At 35.8% G+C, this 22,677-nt stretch overlaps 1 protein-coding gene across 2 annotated transcripts in view; it reads left to right on the top strand.

The window, feature by feature from the left end:
• POLA1 (DNA polymerase alpha 1, catalytic subunit) overlaps positions 1 to 22,677 on the top strand; it is a 186,038-nt gene that overhangs the window by 66,231 nt on the left and 97,130 nt on the right. For both annotated transcript variants that reach the window (XM_033512207.1, XM_015637371.1), the window contains exons 28-34: positions 1,215 to 1,307; positions 4,805 to 5,010; positions 6,264 to 6,396; positions 7,900 to 8,031; positions 10,081 to 10,255; positions 17,599 to 17,777; positions 19,504 to 19,635. In XM_033512207.1, the coding sequence (XP_033368098.1) occupies positions 1,215 to 1,307; positions 4,805 to 5,010; positions 6,264 to 6,396; positions 7,900 to 8,031; positions 10,081 to 10,255; positions 17,599 to 17,777; positions 19,504 to 19,635 (1,050 nt within the window). The remainder of the gene's footprint in view (positions 1 to 1,214; positions 1,308 to 4,804; positions 5,011 to 6,263; positions 6,397 to 7,899; positions 8,032 to 10,080; positions 10,256 to 17,598; positions 17,778 to 19,503; positions 19,636 to 22,677) is intronic.

The raw sequence follows: 22,677 nt of genomic DNA, 5'->3' as shown, positions 1-22,677 counted from the left end.
GGGGTGGTTTTTTGACTCTGTAGAGTTTAACATGGACATAGCCATGTTGTAGTTTTTACAGCTGCATTGATTTTCCACCACTGAAAATGTCAGGTTTTTGGTTTTTTTTCTTCAAATTAATATTATGCAACTAGATGGATCTGCCAATTTTTTTTGTTGTTGTGACATTTACTGGTGCTGGTAATTTTTTTTCTGCCTTTTTTCTCGCTATGCCTTTCATATGCAGCTCAGGCTTTTTTATGTTCCTCAGTTTGTCTAGAATTTGCTCCATTATCCAGAGTAAGTGTCATGAATGTATGGCTAGTGTTCGAATACAGTCTTGTCCAAGCTGGGCATTTAAGTTGTTACAAGAATCAGAATCACAAGTGATATGAGGGGCAGAGTGTCAGTCCAAGAGAAGGGGTTCAGTAAATGTTCGTGTTCATCCCTGGGTATAATTGTTCTGTATTCAGCCTGGGAAGATAAAACTTGTGGGTCATAGTAGCTAGATCCGTATCCAAAAGGAGAATTCCCTAAATGATCTGCTGCCCAGGGAAGGACAAACACAGGTTTTCTGTTAATTTAGCAAAAGTTAAAAGATGGGAGAGGGAAGATGGAAATTTGAAGCCATCTGCATAATCTGAACGGTGCTGTGGTATTCTCAGTTGCTGTCTTCCATTAGCCAATGCTTTCATAGATCTGTTTGAAATAGAGAATCTAAGTATTTTTTCTCTTTTTACCTCCAGTAGTATTGTGATGGCTGCAAATGGGATGGGATACCTGACTGTGGTATTGCCTTTCAAACACTTTGGCTGACTGCCTTGTCATTGAATTTGTCCAGCAGTCTTGTGGAAGTGATCTTCTTGTGTCTTAGCAGTCCAGAGTTACTTCTGATCAGAGTTCCTTCTGTTTCTCAAAATCAGACTTGTTCACTGTCTTATTTTTCTAGTATTCATTTAGTAAAATATTACCTATTTGTATTGTGTACATAACTGGACAGTGGTCTTTTTAACATATCAGTGACTGAAGTTTCTTTTTTTCTCTTTAAATTCAAATAGGTTTTAATGAAATGTACAGACCTATCAGTAAAAAATTATTTTTTCTTGCTAGGATACTTCCTAGTGTTTAAGGAATAGTATATAGATATGGTATTTTTGAACCTTGAAAGTTTTGTGGGACTTGTAGAAGATGGAGTGGTTCTTTTTTGTTTTTTCAAAGCAATTTTTTTTGTTTAGATGAACCTTGAAGTGATTTATGGAGACACAGATTCCATTATGATAAACACTAACAGCACGAATTTGGATGAGGTCTTCAAGTTGGGGAATAAGGTGAGGAACTTTTTATTTTTGAAGATTTCATACATAGGTCTGTGTTGTTGCTCTGAGTGGAGCAGATGATATTAAGAGAGGATTCCGTGGCACAAGCAGAGAATGTGCCATGAGAAAGAGCGTCACAATGCGTGGAACCTATAAAGTAATAAAATCTCAGTGCTCTTTTTTGGGTGTAGCTATTCTGTGCGTTTTTAAAAGTGATTAAATGAAACATTTCATTGCATAACAAGCTTTTTTTACTAATCCTAAGGTAGCAGGAGATTATCTCAATATTTGGTGAACCAAAATGTAAGATAAAATTGCTCCTTCATGTTAATTTCAGTTACAGCATGAACAGTTATGATTCTTTTTTTCCCTCAAGGGATGTCTCTCAGATTAGTTTTGTTTAGTTATGTAATTTGTTTGATACTCACTATGTTACCAGATTTCTAGTGGTAAGTTCAAATATTAATTTCTGTGGTATACCAGATACAGAAGAGATCTGATTGATTAGTAGCTGGCAATTGATCATGTGGAAATTTTGTGATCTGAAATTTTTGTGAATTTTGCCTGAATTTTGATCTGAATTTTGTGAATCTGAAATTGTTGAAGAAAAGTGAGAAATGTTCCAGAACTTTCTAAAGAAATGATGTAAGAGAAACTGTTTTTGAAAGATGTAAGAAATTGTGATGAAAATGAGAGCTATGGAAACTCTAAAGAAACTAAAGAAGCATAGATGTATTCAGTATAGTATTAAATAAAAGTAATTTAATTTTTAGGCAGAGAGTTTTTTACAATGCTTCTACCTTCATGCTAGAGGTTATATTTAGAAGTAAATGCATTCAGGAGCAGAAAATGGGATAATATCTTGATGTCATAACTGTGTAGCAGGAGGGCTGCTGGCATAGTAGAAAGCAATCTTTCTTTTTTGTTTGCCGCATATATGAAATTATATATAATCTTCTATGTACAGTAGTGTATAAGAAAGTTTTTAATCTCACTCCAGTTGTGTGCATGTGGTTTCATTCTGATTTAATTTTTGTTCCTGTGCTCCCATTTGGTGGCTAAACATTACAGAGGATAGTTAAATAATAATAACTTTTATGAAATCTAACAGAATAAGCATAATAGGTTAAATACTTCTGAATTAGAGTCAGGTTTTCTGAGAGAATAGGTATGTGTTTGAACTTGTCAGCTGCTTAATGAGAGTAAAATCTTAAGCTATTTTTAATCTGTTGTACTTCAGTATTATGTATCAGTTGAGGTTGTTTTTTTAATAGAAAAAAGGACAGAAAAACCCGTTTTCATTAAAATTAAGTACAACATATAAAAACTGTAAAAGTGAATAAACTTGTCTCTGTAAACCAGCACAATCAAACCTAGCATCAAAATTGCAGATGGTGTGGCTTTCAGTATTCTTTCTGTGGCAGAAAAAAGTGATTCATATCTGTCTCATTTCACATGTTTCTTGTTTGTTTGTTTATTCCTCAAGAAAGTGACAGTTTCTTTTTTTGTAAACACTTTGGTCATTTATATTTTCCTTGTTTTGAGTAATTTCTGTTAAAAAAAATCAGGATAACGAATTGTCTGTTTTGATGAGGAACACTCTCAAGAAATGTTTCTGCTCCACCGCATAATAATTTCTTTCCCAAAGTTTTATGTTCAGAGGTGAGAAATATTTACATGCTTTCACTATGCTGTTGCTTTAATGTAGACTGTATGGAAGGCAGATAGGTTTAATGCAAGCAATTAGAGCGAGAGCAGTTGGTCAGTGAGTGTACCCCTGTTCTGATGTGAAATGTAACTTTATGGGTTATCTTCTGCAATGAAACATTCTTCCAGGAGATTTATTTTGGTTTTTTATTGGAGAAAATTCTCTCACATGCTTTCTGAATTCCCCTATCTAATGTGTGTGTTCTCTCCCACCCTTAACCCTCCATTATTTATATCCATGCCCTTTTTAGTCACTGCTTAGCAGAAGTTTTTTCTCATTTTCTGTGCGTCCTTATGAATCAGATTTGCCAGTACATTCAGTACTGAACTGTTGCTGGGTTTTGAGCTCTTGGCTAGTATGCTATAAAAAGGAAAAATTGAAAATTTAAATTGCAGAGAAATGTTCAAAGGAATTGTTTGTTTTAAGAAAGAAAATATGAACCTTGTAGCAAAATGGATTTTGCCTCATGATGTCCTTCAAAACTTAGAAATGTACAGGGGATACCAAAGTAATTCCTGCAATAGGAAAAACAGAGATCTAAGTGAGAAAAACTAAGTACACACATATAGATATACATAAATAGAACGTTTGTAAGGAAAGTTTTGGTTAAAATGGTAATTTGAGTTCAAAGCTAAATAGGAAACCAGTGAGATGTTATGCTGAAGGTCCTGTTCTTGGTGAGGGTATCTGTTAGATGGCAAAAGAACTTGAATCCATATCAAACTTCAGTGAGACATGAGAAAAGGGTAGTTCATAGCTAGTGTAAGAGCGTAAGTAGGAGTGATTATGTATAGTGAAAATCAATGGGGAAAGTAAATTGTAGAGGAAAGAAAGTAAAGAGTAGAGCATGAGGACAGAACAGGACACCTGGCATATGCAGATACTGTGTTGAAGAATGTAAAGTAAAAACATATGAAGAAAGAAAAAAGCAAGTGTGAAACTGTTAGCCAAGCCAGTAGGTGGGTGAATGTACTGGAAACAATGTTTGTTGTTGAAGCTTCATGCTGTTTCGAGCTGTTGCACTTCTGTCCCCTTAGTACAGAGGTAAGAGATACTTGGTACTATATTAGGACAATGTATCAGTGCCATATGACACTTTTGTGTATGGATAAAATATAGCCTGTGTGTAGAAAAACAGCACCTTTTCCTTTGAAGGAAATCAAGCTGTAGAAAAGGTGGGTGTATTGTGGGGAGGGGTAAAAGAAACTTGCTGATTTTCCTGAACATGCACATGTAGAGCTCTGGTCTACTGTCATAGTTCTTCTCCCCTCTCTGGTTTAGGGTGAGAGTGGGAAGAAAGAAAGAAAGGTGCCTTTGCAAGGTAGCTTTTCTGTAAGGCTACTTGCATTTTCTGTCTAAGTGACCATCTCTTGTCTTGGCCTAGTAAGTAGGTCCCTGCTGTGAAATCCCTTGTTTGCTTCATTTATGTGAGAGGTTAGTTGGTCTAGAATTAGTTGGTTTACTAGAACTAGCTGTTCTAGTAAAATGAGCTGGAGTCAGTTATCTCCAAGGTCACTTCAATCCCATGTTTCTCTGCTTTGCTTAATTTTGTTAAGGAGTTAGATGTACAAAGCTGTAGATACTGAAAAAGTCAATGGTTGGACCTTAATTTCAGCAGTAGCTCATAGTTACTAGTGTGTAACTAATGAATGATATCTGACCAGTCTTTAAAATGTGTAATGCGAATACAGTGTGTAATGTAACTTGTTTTAAAACTAAAGAACAATGCATTTAGATAGGGAAGTTGAATTTGTCCATAGTTAAATTGTTGTATTTGTTTTTATTGTTGGTGCATTTGCAGATCAAAAGTGAAGTGAACAAACTGTACAAATTGTTGGAAATTGATATTGATGGAATTTTTAAGTCCTTGCTATTGTTAAAGAAGAAGAAATACGCTGCTCTGAGTGTGGAACCAACAGGAGATGGGAAATATGTAACTAAACAAGAACTAAAAGGGCTGGATATAGTCCGGAGAGACTGGTGTGATCTTGCTAAACAGACTGGAAAGTAAGTTTCTTTGTGGCATTGTGTTTTTTTACTCTGTTTTAAACAGTACATAATTCATAAACAATTGATACTGTGTTTCTTGAAGATCACAGATTGGTAACTAACATCACTGTTAGGACTTTGCTGATTTTTGTAGGAGATGATAAACGTTACCTTCTGGCATTGATAACAGGATACCTGTGCAAATCCCAATGTCTCCTGATTTCGCTATCTGGTTTTGCATCTGCTGTGAAGCTGTGCTTTTGATTTGTCACAGTGTTGTAAATGCCATTTAATAAACCAGAGCTGAAATCTTGTGAAGATGGTAGATGCTGTCAGCATTTGGAGTTGTAGGTTCTAGGTCAGATGTTTTATTTTAGATGGGTAAAGAAGCTGGTGGTCAGCACTTTCAGCACCCTCAAAAAAACCTGGAAGTGCTCTGGGTGCAGCCTGAGGAGATGATCCCTTTCCCCAAGACTGCTTCTCTTTCCTTTTGCTGTGAGACTCCTTTGATAGATGCTTCATTATGATAGATACTGGATTGACTATTAATTGTCATTGCACAGGGCATTTTAATGCTTTAATTCAGTAGAAGTAATACATTTAGCACCATAGAAAGAAAATTAGAGAGAGTGGAGAGGTGGTCATTTGGGTGCTGACTCATTGTATAATGCCTCTTGAAAATTTAAACAGCTCATGGTCCAAATGTATCCAAAAATGAATACTTTTCACATCTGTAAAAATACACCACACACTTGCTTACTGTTCTTAAGACTTGCATTTTCTAAGAAAAGATGCATCATAATAGAAGCAAATTTTTCCAAGTTAGGAATGTATTAGTAATTAAAGCTATACAAATGTTGGAGAGTGTTCTTTAGTGACTAACTCTTCTGCAGCTGGCAGATCTTCCAACCACATTTTGCAGCAATAGGCAAGACTTTGCTTACTTGGTATGTTCTCCTCTACCCCATCTTAAGATACCTGCAATGGAATAATAAGTGGAAAAATGATATGGCAGCAGAAAATAGTTGCACTCAACCATTCCAAATCACTATTTAGCATTAGAACTATTTGCAATAATTTGCTTTTAGTAAAATAAGTAAATAAATAAAACACAACATAAAATATACTGGCAGATTTCTATAAATTTTTCATTAGACTTCATCCTCGGGCTCTTTAATGTCTAGAGAAGATCTGGGGGAAGAGAAGATTGTGTCTGTTGTAATGGTTTTGCATGTGCCAAGCTTTTCTTAATTTTTATATTGTTTTTGCAGCTACGTAATCGGTCAGATTCTTTCTGATCAGCCCCGAGACATAATTGTGGAAAATATTCAAAAGCGACTTATAGAAATTGGAGAAAATGTGGTCAGTGGTCAGATCCCAGCAAATCAGTTTGAAATAAACAAGGTGAGTGATCTTGCAGCTCTTTTCTGTCTCAGAAAAACTTTACTGTTGCTGACTATATTGACTGCTGACAAAAGTATTTTTAATCCTTATGGTGCTGTGAAATATCAGGAGTTTCATTAGGTACTGAATAGTTCAGGCCTTGCTGTGAAGATCCTATGGGATGAGGGAAAAAAAGCCCTACTGGAGCTCAAGTCTCCAGAATAACAACTTAATGTCTTGTCCCATTCTGCTGCTTACTAGGCTCATTCTGCACTTTGAGATGATGATCCTTTCTGAAGGAGTTTTCACCTGAGCTGTTACTTAATATTTCAGGCTTGAAATGTATAAACTGAAGAATGCAATGGAAAAGAATCAAATACTCTGTTTTCTAGAAAACCCTCATAGCATTTCCCTAGAAATCTCCATATAAAAAAGCCAATAGTCATTTTGAGACATCATCCAAGACTTTTCTGCAACAAGAAGTAAAATTTGTCTACAGCTTTGTCTACAGCAGTTTTAGCAATAGCATTGTGGTTTTGGGGATTTTTTTGTGAATCCTCAATGATAAAATGTGTATTTTCAGCTTCAGACTCCCCTTTCCTGTTGGGGAGGGTGTTTCACCAGTGAATTGGGTATTACATGCCCCTCTTAATGCTTCTAGAAGAAGATGTCTATCAGCTGTCCATCCAAAATCTGTTTCTTTTGCCAGCTGGATATCTGTCTGCTCTGTAAGACTGTTAATCAGTTAAGAAATGTGTTCAGGTTTTCATATGAGTGTAGAGAAATCACTGAATTTTATGGTTAACTTAAAAAAAGAATGTTCTGATGCAAATCTTCTAAGAGCACTTTGTCCCTGTAAGAGATATATATAGTAAAATGTTCACTTTCAATTCCTAAAGTTCCTCTGTTTTACTACTTCAGAAAAAAATGTATTTAACTATTAAGTCAAGTGTAGAGTTTTTTCTAAGAATTGGGGTGACAGTAAATATTTAAATGTACCATTTTATTTTATTTAAATGAAAAACTCATTGTGGAGTCTCAGTAGTATGAGATGCACGGAAATATTTAAATTCAGTTGTATTCTCTTGCTACAGAGCTTGTTAGATACACTGAGCTACACAATATTCAGATTTACTGTATGACCTAAATGGAACTGGAGTTAAGAGGGTAATACCTAGCTCTGTTTTTGTATTTAGTATAATATTGTCATCTTCAATTGTTTAATTTTAAAACAGTTGCATTATGATCATAACGCTAATGCATTTTTTAGATGGTAATTGTAAAAACATCCTTTTGTTCAATTAATAGTAACATTTATAAAATTTGAAGGACTGGTACCTAGGGCTTGACATATGGCAAATAGGTTTGTTACAGTTTTTTTATCTTACTTTGTGTTTCAGATGCGCTTGTGAATAGTAGAAGGGCTGCTATGTAATCTTGTATCTGAAAGTTCTGAGTTGCCCATCACTGAAGTAATAGATTTTTCTCATAGTTGTGTTTCTGTTTTACCCTTTGATATTTCAGGCATTGACAAAAGATCCCCAGGATTATCCTGACAAAAAAGCCTTGCCACATGTGCATGTTGCCATGTGGATAAATTCTCATGGAGGCCGAAAGGTGAAGGCAGGAGACACAGTGTCATATATCATTTGTCAGGTAAAAATGTCTTTCTTTATAGCTAAATACTAGGTATTGTTTTGAGATGTGGCAAAGAAAACCAACTCAGCTCCTGGGAAATAAGTTTTGACATTTCTTTTTGGTGAGGTAGTCTTATATTTTAAAATTGTCCATTTTCTGCACTAAATTTGGTTTTATAGAGCATTTTGATCAACTCAGCAACTATTTCCATATAGTGACTGGTAAAATCTACCTGAATTCATTCATGTTTGGAGCTAGAACTTACTTTAAAGAATATGCCTAGTCTTTGTATTAAGCAGAAGAAAATTCTGGTGGTGAAGAACCTTTCATTTGTGGAAAGATAATCGTTGTTGTTGGTTAAATAGTGTCATTGTTATTTCCAGTCTCACACTGTTGTCTCTTCAATTCATGGTCATTGGATCGGGCGCTACCTCTGATGTATAGATTGGGAAATTTGAGCCACTTTCTGGTTCAGGTGTTTATCCTATAAATGCATATCACTATTTCACAAATATATACTCCACTTTGGTTCTGTTAATTAAAAAAAAAGTGTAGGTTGAGTTAGATGGACTAAGGGATCTTTTAGGTCAAGCTGATGAACTTGGCAATGTGATTATTTCACCTCCTTCGTTATTTTCAAACAGAAAGATACTGTATTTGACTTAATTGAGAGTTCTTAGCCTGGCATCCCAAAGCTGCCCAGACTTTTGAGAGCTGGGCAACGGGTGCGGCTGAGCAGTGGCACAATAAAAGAGAAGAATATACTTGTTGAAAGAAAGGAGCTGAAGGAGTTGCATTGTAATTATTTTTGCAAAGCAGCTGGATGAGCTGAATAGTCCTAAATTAATTTTGTTCTGAATACTAAGTTGTCTGAAAGGAGTGGGAGGGACCAATGGCTTGTAGTGTGTCTTTATTAGTGATGGGTTTTCAGTCCATGGTTGCTGACCCTATTGAAACCAGTAGCTCGTCTTAAATGAAGAAATGAAGGTGTCATGTATTAATGTGTTAGTTTTATTTTACTGGAAAAAAAAATCAAAAAAGAGACTGTACTTAGCAAAAAAACCCCAAAACAGTTGTGGTACTTCTCTCCACCCTGTCCCAGTCCTATAAATGTTTGTCTGTTACAGAATCTTGCTAAAATACTGCTTTAAATTCTGCTCTAAGATTTTTGACACACATTAAAAATGAAATTTACAAGTCTAGTCGAGGACTGAGATTATGATTCTACAGATTTAAATGAGTTATATTTTCCAAAACTACTGTCATCTTAGATCTGATTCTTAATTCCTCCATGTATATTGTTTTCAATTTAATATTGCCTTTCCAAATGAAATTATTTTCCCCTTATCTTCTTCTTTCAAGTTGGAGAAGAATGTAATGTATATTTTAACCTCTGAGTGGTGTTTCTCTTCTGGCTTGAGATGTCACCATACATTTCATTCAGTATTTTTGAATATTTTAGAATTTCCTCAATGAAATCAACACACTTGCCTCTGTTATTTATTCATATACCAATGAGTAGTATACGGTTATAAGGTTCATATATATAAGGTTCATTCTCATTCATATATATATAAGGTTCATTCTCCAACCATTGATTCTATTAGCTTCTTTATAGAATTAAAGAATATGAATTTCTTAGCAAAACAGATATAGTTTTGATATCCATGACTTAGAATTTGCTTGTTGTGCAAAATGATAATGCTGGTTTAGTACAAAGTGAATCCAGAATGCATGCCCTCTGTGTATTTTTAACTGGGCTGATGGTTACAATGTGTTTTCATTGTGCATTTCAGAATTGACAGATGGGACTGTTTACTCTGTCTCCTTGTACTGATTTGCACATGTAGGCTGCAATAATACAAGCTGGTTTTGCATTCTTGAACTTGTTAGTTGATGCCAGCATCAGCAATGCAGTTTTTTTACTACTGTTGGATTTGTGTTGGATGCATAATAAATCAACCAAAAGAGTGTGTAACAATTTTGCATTAAAATAATGCGTAATATTTGAAGTATAATTCCTTGTGTAGATTTTTTTCACACTTTGTTTTGTATGTGTCTTCTTAGGATGGATCAGATCTCAGTGCCAGCCAGCGAGCATATGCTCCAGAACAGTTAAAAAAGCAAGAAAATCTTAAAATTGATACTCAGTACTACCTGTCACAGCAAATACATCCAGTAGTTGCTAGAATATGTGAGCCTATAGAGGGAATTGATTCTGTTCTTATTGCAACATGGTTAGGTAAGTATTCTAAATTCAGTTTATTTAAAGAATTGCAAGATCCAAAGTGAGAGATTTTAATGTATGTTTCTCAACAGAAATGCTTCCTCCCATCAGTCTTTCTACATTGAACTTGTACTTGTGTTACAAAGCCTGTAGAAAGCAGTGTGGACTCTTAAGTATATTTATCACTTCTGCAGAAAAGTGTTTTTTCAGAAAGTGATCACTGACATGAATTTAATCTTACAGTCTTTGTTCAGAGTTGCAAAAATATGCTTTTCAGAAATGGCAGTACTGTTGCATGTCTTTGAGATTTTGCTTAGGTTACTGAAGGAGTTCTGGGGTGTGCATCCGAACTAACATTTTTCCAGAGAGAAATGCTGGCATCTCTGGCATCTTCCCAGGGAAAAAAAAACAGTCATAATTATAATGAAAGAATACAATTTTTTACTAGGATGTAAGTGAAGACTTGATTGCTAGAACTGACTTACTTGATAATAGAAACGTGTAATCTTTGTAACAGTTTTAACTGCTTCATATGAAGGAATTAAGTGGTCCCAAAACCAAGAAGTGCTGTCAAAAAATATAAGTAATGTTAGTGATCCATGAAATCAACAGTTTTAATTCAAATGAGCAACAGGGAATTGCTCTTGTTAGAGTTGTTTTTCCTTTTAAAAGGATGTCTAATAATTAGAATTAGAGATTTTTCTGCCCAACTGTGATTGCCTCTTTCTTCTCTATTCCCTAGACTTCTTACCTAGAAAAAACTGAAAGGTTGAAAATTTGTTAACAGTTCTATTGGGTCTCTCTTCTTGAAAATGCTATGCTTGGTGTGTGTATTCTTTTTAGTGTTGTTTCCTCTGCAGAAGTGGGGAGGAAACAAACTTGACTGATCTACTTATCCAACAGACTTGACTCCATCCACTTGATAAACAGAAATTTTGTGATTTTTATCCCACATGTAGTTCATTATTTTTAAAACTGTTGCTCAAGGACATGGAAAAGTTGTTAATTTTGCTGGCTGTGAAATTCTTGATGAGACTGCCTTTTCTTTAGGAGAACTTCTTAGAGAGTTGCACTGTGACCGTGTCAGTTTAACAATGTGTTTGTGCTATGCCTGTGTCTACAGGAGGTTCAGACCTGCAAAAATTACTTTGTTCAGAATATTGAAACACTCAAAGGATGAGTTAGTCATCAGCATTTGTATTTAGGTAAAGGAGGCCAAGATCCAGGATTTGGCCAGTTAAAAATCACTTGGTAGCAGGTTGCCTCAGGACCCTTCACCTGTGTAACTGCATGTCTTTAGCTCCTGCAGTAACAGCTGATTAGCTTGGAGATTGTACTTAGAATATGTGCAAGAAAGGTCCTGCCTTGTTGTTTCTCAGGAGGGGGGATTATAGCCATGAAGGATCTTAATCTCCCAAACCAATCCTTGTAACATGCAGCTTTTTCCATCTCCATTTCTGAGTTGTTGAGAAGGGGTTGAAGACAGAAATTCTGCTTTTTCTTAGTCAGCAAAGGTGTTTCTTGGAGGCATTTGATGTTGTCATGTGTCCTCAACAGCTCTCATGCTTTGAGGAGGTGTCAGCCCTGCTCCACACATGCAGGCTGACCACACAAATCATCCTGTTTATTATGTGGCAAGACCTTGGTATCCAACTTTCCCTTGATGTCAGAGTCGACTGTGTGGTATGCCTGACTGAAAAGGTCAAGCACTCTTGGTTAGGTTGAAGGGGCTTAAAATAGGCAGCAAACTTGTACTTCATTTAGGTAAAAGACAGGAACGATTTCTGAAGCTAGTTTATTTTATTTGGCAAAGATTGTTAGTCTTGTAGACTTACGGTAAAATTCAGAGCTCTTACTCACAACAGGTTAGATTTTCAGAAAAGAGTGGCTCCCTTCAGACACCTAAGTTAACTACCCAGATCTTAAGAACTCTGTGCCACTTGATAGCACCTACTGTTTTCAAATGCCTGTGCTGTTTTTTGTGCTTGTAGTACATTCCAGATGAAGATTTCTTTATGGTCTGTAATCACATCATGCAGCTGAGAGTTTATTAATAGTCCACAATTGTCAGTCTGAAAACCTGAATGTATCTATTACAGTCTCAGATCTGAAGTGTGTTCAGTGTGACCTTGCTGTACAATCAAAATTGTATCACCTTCCCTAGCTTTGTTTTCTTGGGAAAGCTTAAATTGAGCTTGAGGGTAAGGTCAGGTCTTTTTCAAGACTTCTGATCTGCTTAGGTTTTCATATACAGCACTTGATCAGAGCTGTACATAAGTCATTGCAAGCTGAAGTTATCTTACAGGGTTTTTTTAATGGTACTGGAGGCATAGTCAAGTGGTTTTCTTTCATAGAAATCAAAAATCTTTGTAAGATTCAGAAGAGTACAAGATACTTGAGTCCAACTTGCTAAAACAAGAAAATATGGAAATTGCTTACTGATCTGTGATGCTAAGTTGGGCTTTTTTACTTAGTATTTTCATCATGATATACATCCAGATTCCCATTGTTTTCCCATCTTGTTGCAAAAAGGCACATTTTCCTGTTCCGAAGGATACAGAAGCATCATATCTATGGGCCAAAACCCTGTTGCAGTCTCATTGTGTGTGTCTTGCTCCACTGATCAGATTTATTGTGTTATGTAGAATGTGTCTGTATAGGGAGAGTGGTTGTAGAAAGAAAGATCTTGGCTGCATGTTTAACAGAATCTACAATAATGCTTATAAGGTGAATAATGTTTATAAGGTGAATGTTTCCTGTCACCCTGCTTGTCTTGAGTAGATAAAATTGAACTCTGCTAGGGAAGCTTGGCTCACATCAAAGGGCTGAAAAGTTCTTTGTTCTGTCTGTGCTCAAAGCAAGTAATTTCAAGTTATTTTAGACACTGAAGAAGAGCAAATAATGCAACTTTAAAACTGCAAAGAACCCCTTAAATATCATATTTATTCGCTATGGAATCAAGTTGAAAACTGCCTTGTTTTGGGGTGTTGTAGGAGGTCTGCCTAGCATTTGAGAGACGGAAGTTCATTGTTCATAAAAACAAGAACCTCATGGGTATACTCCTGCGTTTACTCTCTTTGCTTTGAAGTTTCTGAGGAAATGCAGTGACAAGATGAGGATTGTCACAATTTGTAAAACTAAATAAAGCGTGCAGTCTAGCCAGTCATATAATTTAATAAATCTGATCTTCGTAAATCTTGGAGACCTTAATTCATCCTTAGGATATCTTGCTTTTAAACCAGAAGAACTGTATGGCACAGCAATTCTCTTACTGTATTTCAAATCAGGTTTTTTTGTTAATATTTAAGTACTGCTCCTTGTCTCAAAGAAAAATTTATCTTCTTTGTGTGCTGTCAGAAATAAGCAGACGTTATGGAAGCAGAGTTCTTCAATCATGGGACTTTTGTAGCTGTTACTACATAATATTATTTGCTTCAGACGATGGAAGTTGACGGCTGCTGTCCTAGACAGTGTCACGATGTTCTGAAAGAGATGTGTTCTGCTGCCTTACAGAGGGATGTGCACTTTGGTGCTCTGCAGATTGCTTGGCACCGGGCATTTGTTAGGAAGGCTGTCTGATTTTAGGGAGTCATTACTGGGTCCTGATGAGGCTTGTCATGAAGAGCACTTCCCTGTACTGCTCCCTGCTTTGACACTGTGTCTATATGCTAACTGCTTCTTGTAAAGAAACCCACCAGCACCAAATATATTAGGTTTTTTTACTGTCTTTTAAAAAAAATGTTATTAGAGAATTGTTTAAGTATCTTTAGTATAGCGTGTAGCAGCTGCTTGAACTCTCCAGACAGAAACCAGGGTGGATGCTTTCCTTGTGGCATGCAGAATTTACCTCAGGTTTTAACTTTTTTGTTGTTTACCTCACATTAGGGAGTGAAGTGAAAGGACAGTGATGCAAATTAAGATTAAAGTCGTGACGAAACTTCATGACAATACAATAATTAGCCGTAGAGCATGTGAACTTTGCTGTTTGTGGTCTGGCTGAGTGTTTAGAGGTGCTCCAGACCTGCTCAGAACCTGAGAATCGTTAAAGCGCGTTGGGCGCTCTGAATGAATAAAAGAGTGAAAATATGAATGAATAAAAGAAGCAATACCGATGTGAATGAATAAAGAACAGCCCGGCCGGGCGGGCGGCCCCGGCCCCGCGGGCCCCGCTGCAGTGCGCGGCGCCGGCCGCGGGGTGGCAGCACCGGCTGCGATTCCCGGCCTCCCGCGCGGGCTCCCTGGGGAAAGGTGCGGGCAGAACTCCCGGCCCCCGAGCACCTGCGGCTGGAATGCGGCATCCCGGGCACGGCCCCCGGGAGCAGCCTCCGAGCACGGCCCCCGGGAGCAGCCTCCGAGCACGGCCCCCGGGAGCAGCCTCCGAGCACGGCCCCCGGGAGCAGCCTCCGAGCACGGCCCCCGGCAGCAGCCTCCGGGCACGGCCCCCGGGAACAGACCCCGGGCACGGCCCTGAGCACGGCCCCCGGCCCCGCACTGCCCCGCGGCGCTCCCGCGGAGCCCCTGCGTGAGGGAGTGCGGGGGAAGGAAGTGCACGAGCGATCCGCAGAAATGTTGCTTTTAAAATACTGCGTTTGGTAAAAATCTCTGTCAGTTTTTTCAAGGTTCTTAAGTGATCCGCTTTGCTTGCCAGTTAGTAATGGTTTTAATAATTATATTAAAAAAATCAGGAGCAATTCCCCGAACTTAGTTTTATTAATTAGTTTGGTCACACTGCGTTCGTTCGTCAGCACGTTTGGAATGTTGCAGTGCTTTGTCCTGCATCCAGCCTTGTAGTTTTGGCGAGGTGATAAAGCTTACCTGCAGTGCAGGTAATTTAATGATAGCCCTGAAGACTTTTTCCTGTCAGAGTAAGTCAAAGTACCTTTGATTTTTATTTTCTTGTGATGTCATGAAAGTAAAAAAAAAAAAAAAGAAAAAAAGAGTTCACAGTTCACTGATTAGTCTCAACCTATTCATTTAAAAATTACCAAAACCAGATATTAATTTTTTTCCACCTCCCTATTAGATAGTCCCCGTTTTGTGTACCAAGTAAAATAATGTGACCGGTGTGACCTGGTCCAAGGGGATACCAGTTAGGGTGCTGAAATGGATTAACTGAACCAACCAGCTATTCCTGAAAGGAGATAATAGATAAAATAGTTCCCAATTCCACAAGATAATTAAGATACATGTTCTTTAAATGCCTGATTTGTAGACCCTTTTATTTCACTGTGGCTGTTTACACACCAAAACCTAGATGTATGCTTGGTTCAGCAGAATATTTTATTTTTTTGTTTTTTCCATCCAAAACATCTAAAAAAGTTCAGAGATAGGTGTGATTTAAATTCTCACAATGATTTTTTTTTTCCCATTAAATTAATATTAAATGACCAGTGTTTACTGTCACTGTCTTTGGCACATTGTTGGAAAACTGCAATTGTCTGAAGACCAGAATTTGTCTCCTTTTATCTTTTAGTGGGCTGCTTTGCTCCATATTTGCCTTTCAGAAAACCACCGATGATTTCTAGCTGAACTGTAATGGTTATCTGTATCAGAAAGTTGGAATGATGTTTTTTCATTCCACTTCTGAGCTCAGAGTAAACTGAGAGTTTTTGTTTTCACCATTACTGTCTTAGATCCAACCTACTGCATACTTGATTTTTTTGCAAAATCTGAATCCAGTTCCCTTTTTAAATGTTTTATCTACTACTTGTGTGCTACAGATATATTATCAATCCCTTTATTAAAAAAAAAAAAAAGGAAAAAAAAAGAGAGAAGCAGAAAAAACCCCCGTACAATCTTTCTTGGGGGATACCATGTGTATTAAAGTGTAAAACATGTTATTAGCAGTGTATTTTGCTTTGTATGCTTTTTCTTTAAATGAGTAGTGGAGAACTGTATTAAAAGTTTAGAAACCTCCTGGAGGTGAATTGTTACCTTTATGCATTGAAATTTTTTTTCTTTTGACAAAATTGAGAAGATGTAATAAATTTTAGTGAAACCCATATTCTATCAAGAGCCAAATAAACTTACTTGGCAATGGAATTTTAATTTGTGCTTGAATTTGTTTAAGATTGCAATATAAAAATTCAGAGTAGTGGTACTAAAGTCAAGACATATTTGCCTGTATAATACAACTGTTTTATAAGTTCAATAATATTTGCGTAGTTTAACTGAATATTGTTCCTAACTGTTGTCTTTAAGTGTCACAGTACAGTTAGTAATAAGGTGAAGCTTCACTTTCCATTTATAATCTTTGTTACATTTCTTACAGGAATTACTACATTTTTTAAACTGAATTTTATACAGGATATGGTTTATTACATGGTAGTCTGTTACTTGGCTTAATGTCTGTTAAAAATATTTTTTTAAGTGCTTCTCTGATCTTTTTGTTTTACTATTAAAATGAGCCATAGTTTTCTGAAGGTTTTCTCCTTCGTGCTCATTTGATTAAGTTTTTTTTTCCCAACATGTGTTTTTTCCTGAACTTAACAAAAAAACCCTGTAAATGAGATGCATGGGCTTTTAAAATGTTGCACATGACAAAGGATGACAAAACTTGAGGATTTTTATTAAGTTTACTCTGGCAGTCTTATTCCTAGAACAGTGAACTTCGTGCTTGCTTACTTATTTACTTATTTGTGGTTGAATCAGTATTTCTGGGATCTCTTTTGTGTATTTATTTGTTTAAAATCTTGAGTTCTGGCAATCAAAAATAAAGCACTTTGTCTCCAGCGCTGCGGTTTTAAATGCTGCTGCTGAATTTTAACCACTGCATTAGATTGAAACCTCCATGCTGTTAACCACTGAGCCAAAATGAAATCGACCACTGCATTGAAATCAGAGTTGGCAGTTGTGTACGGACTTGAAGGAGTTGGTAATAGCAGTGCACCCGCGTCTCTTTAATGGGGTTTTTATTCTCTGTTTTTGATTTTAATGGTGCCATTTTGATTTAAAGACTGTTTCTTAATAACGATGCACATTTTTATTGAAATATTTTCAATGTAACTTAAGAAGAAAATAACAATAAAGCTATCCGTTAGGAGTGGTTTCCTCAGAAACAAAATGTTCTCGTGCATACTCCCATGATAATGCAGTGTGCTTGTTTTATTTATAAAGCAATCTTGCGTAAGAAGATAAGTAAGATGATTTCTTCATGTCTCATGAACCTTTATTCATGGTTAAAAATTGTAGAATGTATTTATGTTTTATAGAGGAAGTTTTTCTAAGGAGAGATTTTCAGCTTCTGAATTTACATTTTGTAACTTTCTTTTGAATCTGCTTCACCAAGCATATGAAAAATAAGCCTGCTTGCATGGTTGACCTCTTAGTCTTTTGAAATTTTTGTTTCTTATTAATAGGACTGGATCCCTCCCAATTCAGAGTCCATCACCATTACCATAAAGATGAGAATGATGCCTTGGTTGGTGGCCCAGCTCAGCTCACTGATGAGGAGAAATATAGGGATTGTGAAAGATTCAAGTTTTGCTGCCTCAAATGTGGAACGGAAAATATTTATGACAATGTCTTTGATGGTTCGGTTAGTTGGTTTTTTTTGTTTGTTTCGTTTCTGCTCACTGGTGAGGGAGAAAAATGCTTGTAGAACAGCTTTTTAGACAGAATTCATATGATGTAGAAGATACCATATTGTTTTAGTTCTCCTCCTATTTATAGCTTTGAAGCAGATAATTGCTGATAGGATAGTGCTGAGATATTTTCCCATTTTTGCATTTCAGCTGCATCGTCTCGCAGAACATGTGAGATTTTCTGGCTTCATTAATCTGTTTGCCCACAGTCGTGAATGATTGTTGCTGTCACTTTTTAAAGGAATCCTTATCTTAGCACCTTTGTAACTTCCAGTTCTCTATTTAATAAAACTTTTGTATAGCAATGGCAGTTTCTTACCCTAAATCATAATAATTGGAACAAAGTGCTTTTTAAACTTATGTTTATCTTGCTACATCCCACCTCCCTTCTTGACAGTAAGATTTTTCTGTGTTATCTTTCCTTCTGTCTCTCTGAATTGAATAAAAAGTCATAGGGGTACAACATTCTTGTTGAGAAGTTCTGCCAAAAAATGTATCTCTGACCTTGGATCATGACTTGAAAGAGGGCCAAGTATTTAACTCTACAGCATGTTATGTATATATTAGTCATCTGCAAATTAGCAAGCTTCAGAGTAGTGAAAACCTTGAAACTGAAAGCAAATAAATCTTTTATCTAAATTAAAAGTAATTATTTTAAGTTAATTTGGACAAACAGCAGATGTTTTGCATTTTTTTGAATCAAAATAAAGCGGTCTTTGGAAGCAAGAGGAAAAGACATACAAATCGAGTGATACTTTGTGAATCCTTGACTTTTGTTCATTGCAGCTGTAAATAAGACAGTTAATTGCATGTAGACTTGACAAGTTGCAGATGGGCTAACTGGAGAGGAGTGCGTGTCAAACTCGTTAAAAAAAATATATCCCCACCACCAAAGAGAACAGAAGAAATCCTGAAACCAAGCCAAAAATCCCCAGTATTTCACCTGGAATTAATTAGCATTGTGAGTGGGGGTTTAGCCAAGATGGCTCACAACAGCTGAGTCTTACCTTGAAGGAAAGTTTTCTGAAAGCTGCATGAGTGTCCAGCCTGCCAGACCATTGTTATATTAGTGAGAATTACACAAGCTTAATTTTAGCTGTTCACACAACACTTCCAAGTCCTAAAATTTTAATGTCAGGTGTTCAGAAGGTTTTGAAAATAAGGGAATGAGATGGTACAAAACTATAAGAGCTGTACTTTGAACTTGCAGAAAATGAAAGATGATAATGTGATTTTTTCTTGAATGAGGTGTGTCTCTACAGCCCTGTTGGTAATTTCATAATTAGTATCTATCAGGTTGATTTCAAAGTTCTGATCAGTAGACTGAGGCTGAAGCTTGTCTCTGATAAAACAATAAACCTGGAGTTTTTTGGGTGGAGATGGGGGAGCATCATTTGTCCACAGATATTTTTTTTTTTACTCAGCATCTCTTTTAGAATTATTAACTTAGTGGTGTGTTCTCTAAAAGAGCTTTCCTTAAGAACAGGATGAAATTATTTCTGCCCTGCAGTTTTCCCATATGGGTATGGCCAACCATGATGGGAAGAAAGAAGGTCTAGATATTATGGGCTCTTTAAAACTATTACTTTTAAAGATATAGGTATTTTGTCTAAACTCCTGTGGTAACATCTGTTTCCATCATCAGTCATAATGATGCTGTTTTTACACTTTGGTTTTCAGGGGCGATTTATTGAACCCAGCTTACAAAGGTGCAGCAAGACAGAATGTGATGAGCCTCCTTTCAGCTATGTGGTTCAAATGAACAACAAGTTACTGTTGGACATTAGACGCTACCTCAGAAAATACTACAGTGTAAGTATGCAGAAAATTCTCTGCTATATGAAATGAGTTTTTGAAGTAGCACTGAGTTTTTAGTGACTGTCATGTTAGCCTTTTTTTGTGTTGTGTAAGGTAGAAGCATGCAACATCAACCCCCAACTTTCTGAAAATAAAACAATCAGTGAATTAAAAAATTAATTTAGAATGTTTGTTTTCTCAGTTCATCTTCAAGATAGTTAGATATATTTATATTTTTGTAACTGTGTGTGTCAGCATTATTACAGATCTAGTAGCTCTCTGTTTTCCAGATTTTTAGCCAGAGTGCATTAACTCAATGCTTTTAGGAAAATCTGTGAAACCTATCAAATATGTAGATACCAGTTACTCATGTAATTGAAATATGATTCTCTGTCTTCAACTCAAATTGATATATATTGTCTTTCATTGTGAAAAGGGAACCCAAATATAGCTCTGTAAAAATTCTTTGGAGAATTTGGAGAAGGGATATACTATGAATCTTTCTTAATAATGACTGGGAAGGGAAAAAATGAGGAGAAAGATGGGTAGTTAATTAAATTGATGCAGTTCTGGTTTTTTGAGGGGTAATGCAAGAAATCCAAAGTGCCAGTGGTAGTGGTTGGGAAAAAAGGTGTAATATTTAAAATTTCTGTCCTCTCACTGTCCAGCTTTAGGAGAAAACTCACCATGCTTTTTAACTTATATCAATGTGTTTTGCATTTCTAATATGCTAGAAGCATCATATTTTGTGTACTGGCATCTAGCTATTTTGGTAAAATTTTCATAGAGCATCTCATGCTATTGCCTGGCTGGCAGCAACACCTAGCTGCTTGTTTTGATTGTCCAACACTGCCTGCTTACACAGCTGCAGGATGGACATAAATTTTTAAGACATTCATAACGTTTATGTGCTCATAACTTTTGGTACACCCAAAAAAGTAAATTGTTTTTGAAAATTTGGCCCGTACCAAATTTGAATGATGTGCTGAATTTATTCTGTGTTTTCTTAAGTATTACAGAATTCTTTTGCAAACAGCAGCTACAATACTAAGAATTATTATTGTGGTTTAATACTAAGTGCAAGTGTATTAAAGAGTATGTTTTGTGTCATCTTTCTTCTGTACTAGTTCTTATTGTGATTATAGGTGAGTGTTTTCTAAACTCTTCTGAAAGCCTAATAATTTCTGAAGGTAAAAACACTTCTTTTGAAGATCTTAGCATCAAAAGAAGCACAAAACTTTCTAAGACTATTTCAATTCAAGCATTATTTCACAAGGTAGAGATAGATTGTTCCTTTCCCTTGAAGTTAAGGATGACTTGGACAGGTAAAGTCACCAAAATGTGAGATCTCATGTTACTTTATTGGAAAGCCCACCTGTCTGCAAAATTATCATTTTATTAAAGTGTTATTAAATAATGGGTCTAAGTAATATATTTACACCAACTGTTTTTACATGAAAAGTGCTTTTTAGATTCGATATATGTACATAATGATAGTAGACTGTGCCACATGCTAAATAATTTCAAACATATAAAGTGTTTGAAAACACATGCAGAAGAGATATAATAGTAAACTTGTATGAAGAAAGATGTCTTTAAGGGCAGGAGAAGTTCTTACTGCTGATAAGAACAAAAAGTGATTTAATGTTTTGTGCTATTCTGCTTATATTTTGGTTGTTCTTTTGTCTTCTTTTAAGACCAAACTATGAACCAAACTGTAATGTTTGAATATTGAACATCATAATTTGCTTACATAAATCTATTAAGTATCTTACTAAATGGTATATTGGATAATGAAGATAATTAAAAAGAAAATTATTTGTCCATGTAAGTAAAAGCTTCAGATTTTTTTTTTACTAGAGAATTTACTTTTAAACTAGTTAGCTATAATCAGGCTTAAAACCATTGTTTTGCTGTGCAATACATTCAGACTCTGGAAATGTGAGAGTAATTTCCAGATTGCACATGAATTTTCTTTTTACAAAAGGACTTTTCATGGAGTTGTGCAAGTGTCTTGTTAGCTCCTAGAAAATCAGATGCTAAGACTTTTAGTTTATTCCTTTCATCCAATACTTGTAGTGACTGTATAACAGCTGGAGTTGAAATTCATCAAATGGGTGTTTGCACTAATATATATAATCCTATAAACTATAAAGACACACCCAGAAGTATTATGGCAAAGAACTGTCTGAACAAAACATTTAATGAAACTTTCAGGCTCTTATTAAATAGTCTCCTATTGTAGTAATTGTATCTAAAAGGCACAGAAACACCAATTTATAAGGGTCAAATATATTGTCACTCCATTTTTAATATTTTTTTTTAAATTATTTTGTTTATATATTCATCAAATGGCAAATAATACAAAAATGTAAAATGCGAAAATGTGGTTTTTAACCTGTAAATAATGAGCTGCCTTTTATGAATACAGCTCTATCAAGAGCCTTTCAGCCTGATCCACAGCTCACTGAGATAAATAAGTGTACTTTTCTTTCAGTGAGCTTTGAATCAGATTTTTTTTAAAGTGTTTAAGTGTTCAAGATGTTGCTTGTTTTTTCCTTTAGTGTATTGAAATGCTTTATATGTGGCTGTATAAATTTAGGGGCAAGGGGGAGTGCCATAAAATCTAAAAGTAGAAAATCTACTTGCCCTTTTTGGCACATGAAACTGGGTTAAATAAATAAATACAATCATGATATACTACGTTCCTTTAAAAAGATGCAAATGTAAGGGCATAAATAGAATTTTGTGAGCCTGCTACAATCTCTTTGTTTTTGTAAATGACTTGCCTTTATATGAAAATATCTGCTTCTGCAATCGTTTTTTTGCCATTAAACATTGGTATGTTTTGTTTGACTTCCAAAACATATTTACCATTGCTCCAGTATTTACAGATTTCTTAATGATATTAACAATACCAATTTTGATAATCTTGCTCTTATATGTAAATATATTTTTAAATTACATGGAAAGATTTTATTTCTTCTCAGAAATGCATTTATTCTATGAGAGATTGATCCTGTTGTGTGTTTTTTTTTTTTTTTTTAATTCTGCTTC

Source organism: Parus major, chromosome 1 (assembly GCF_001522545.3).
Source record: "Parus major isolate Abel chromosome 1, Parus_major1.1, whole genome shotgun sequence".
Classification (NCBI taxonomy): domain Eukaryota; kingdom Metazoa; phylum Chordata; class Aves; order Passeriformes; family Paridae; genus Parus; species Parus major.
This window is presented reverse-complemented; position numbering and strand designations above follow the sequence as displayed.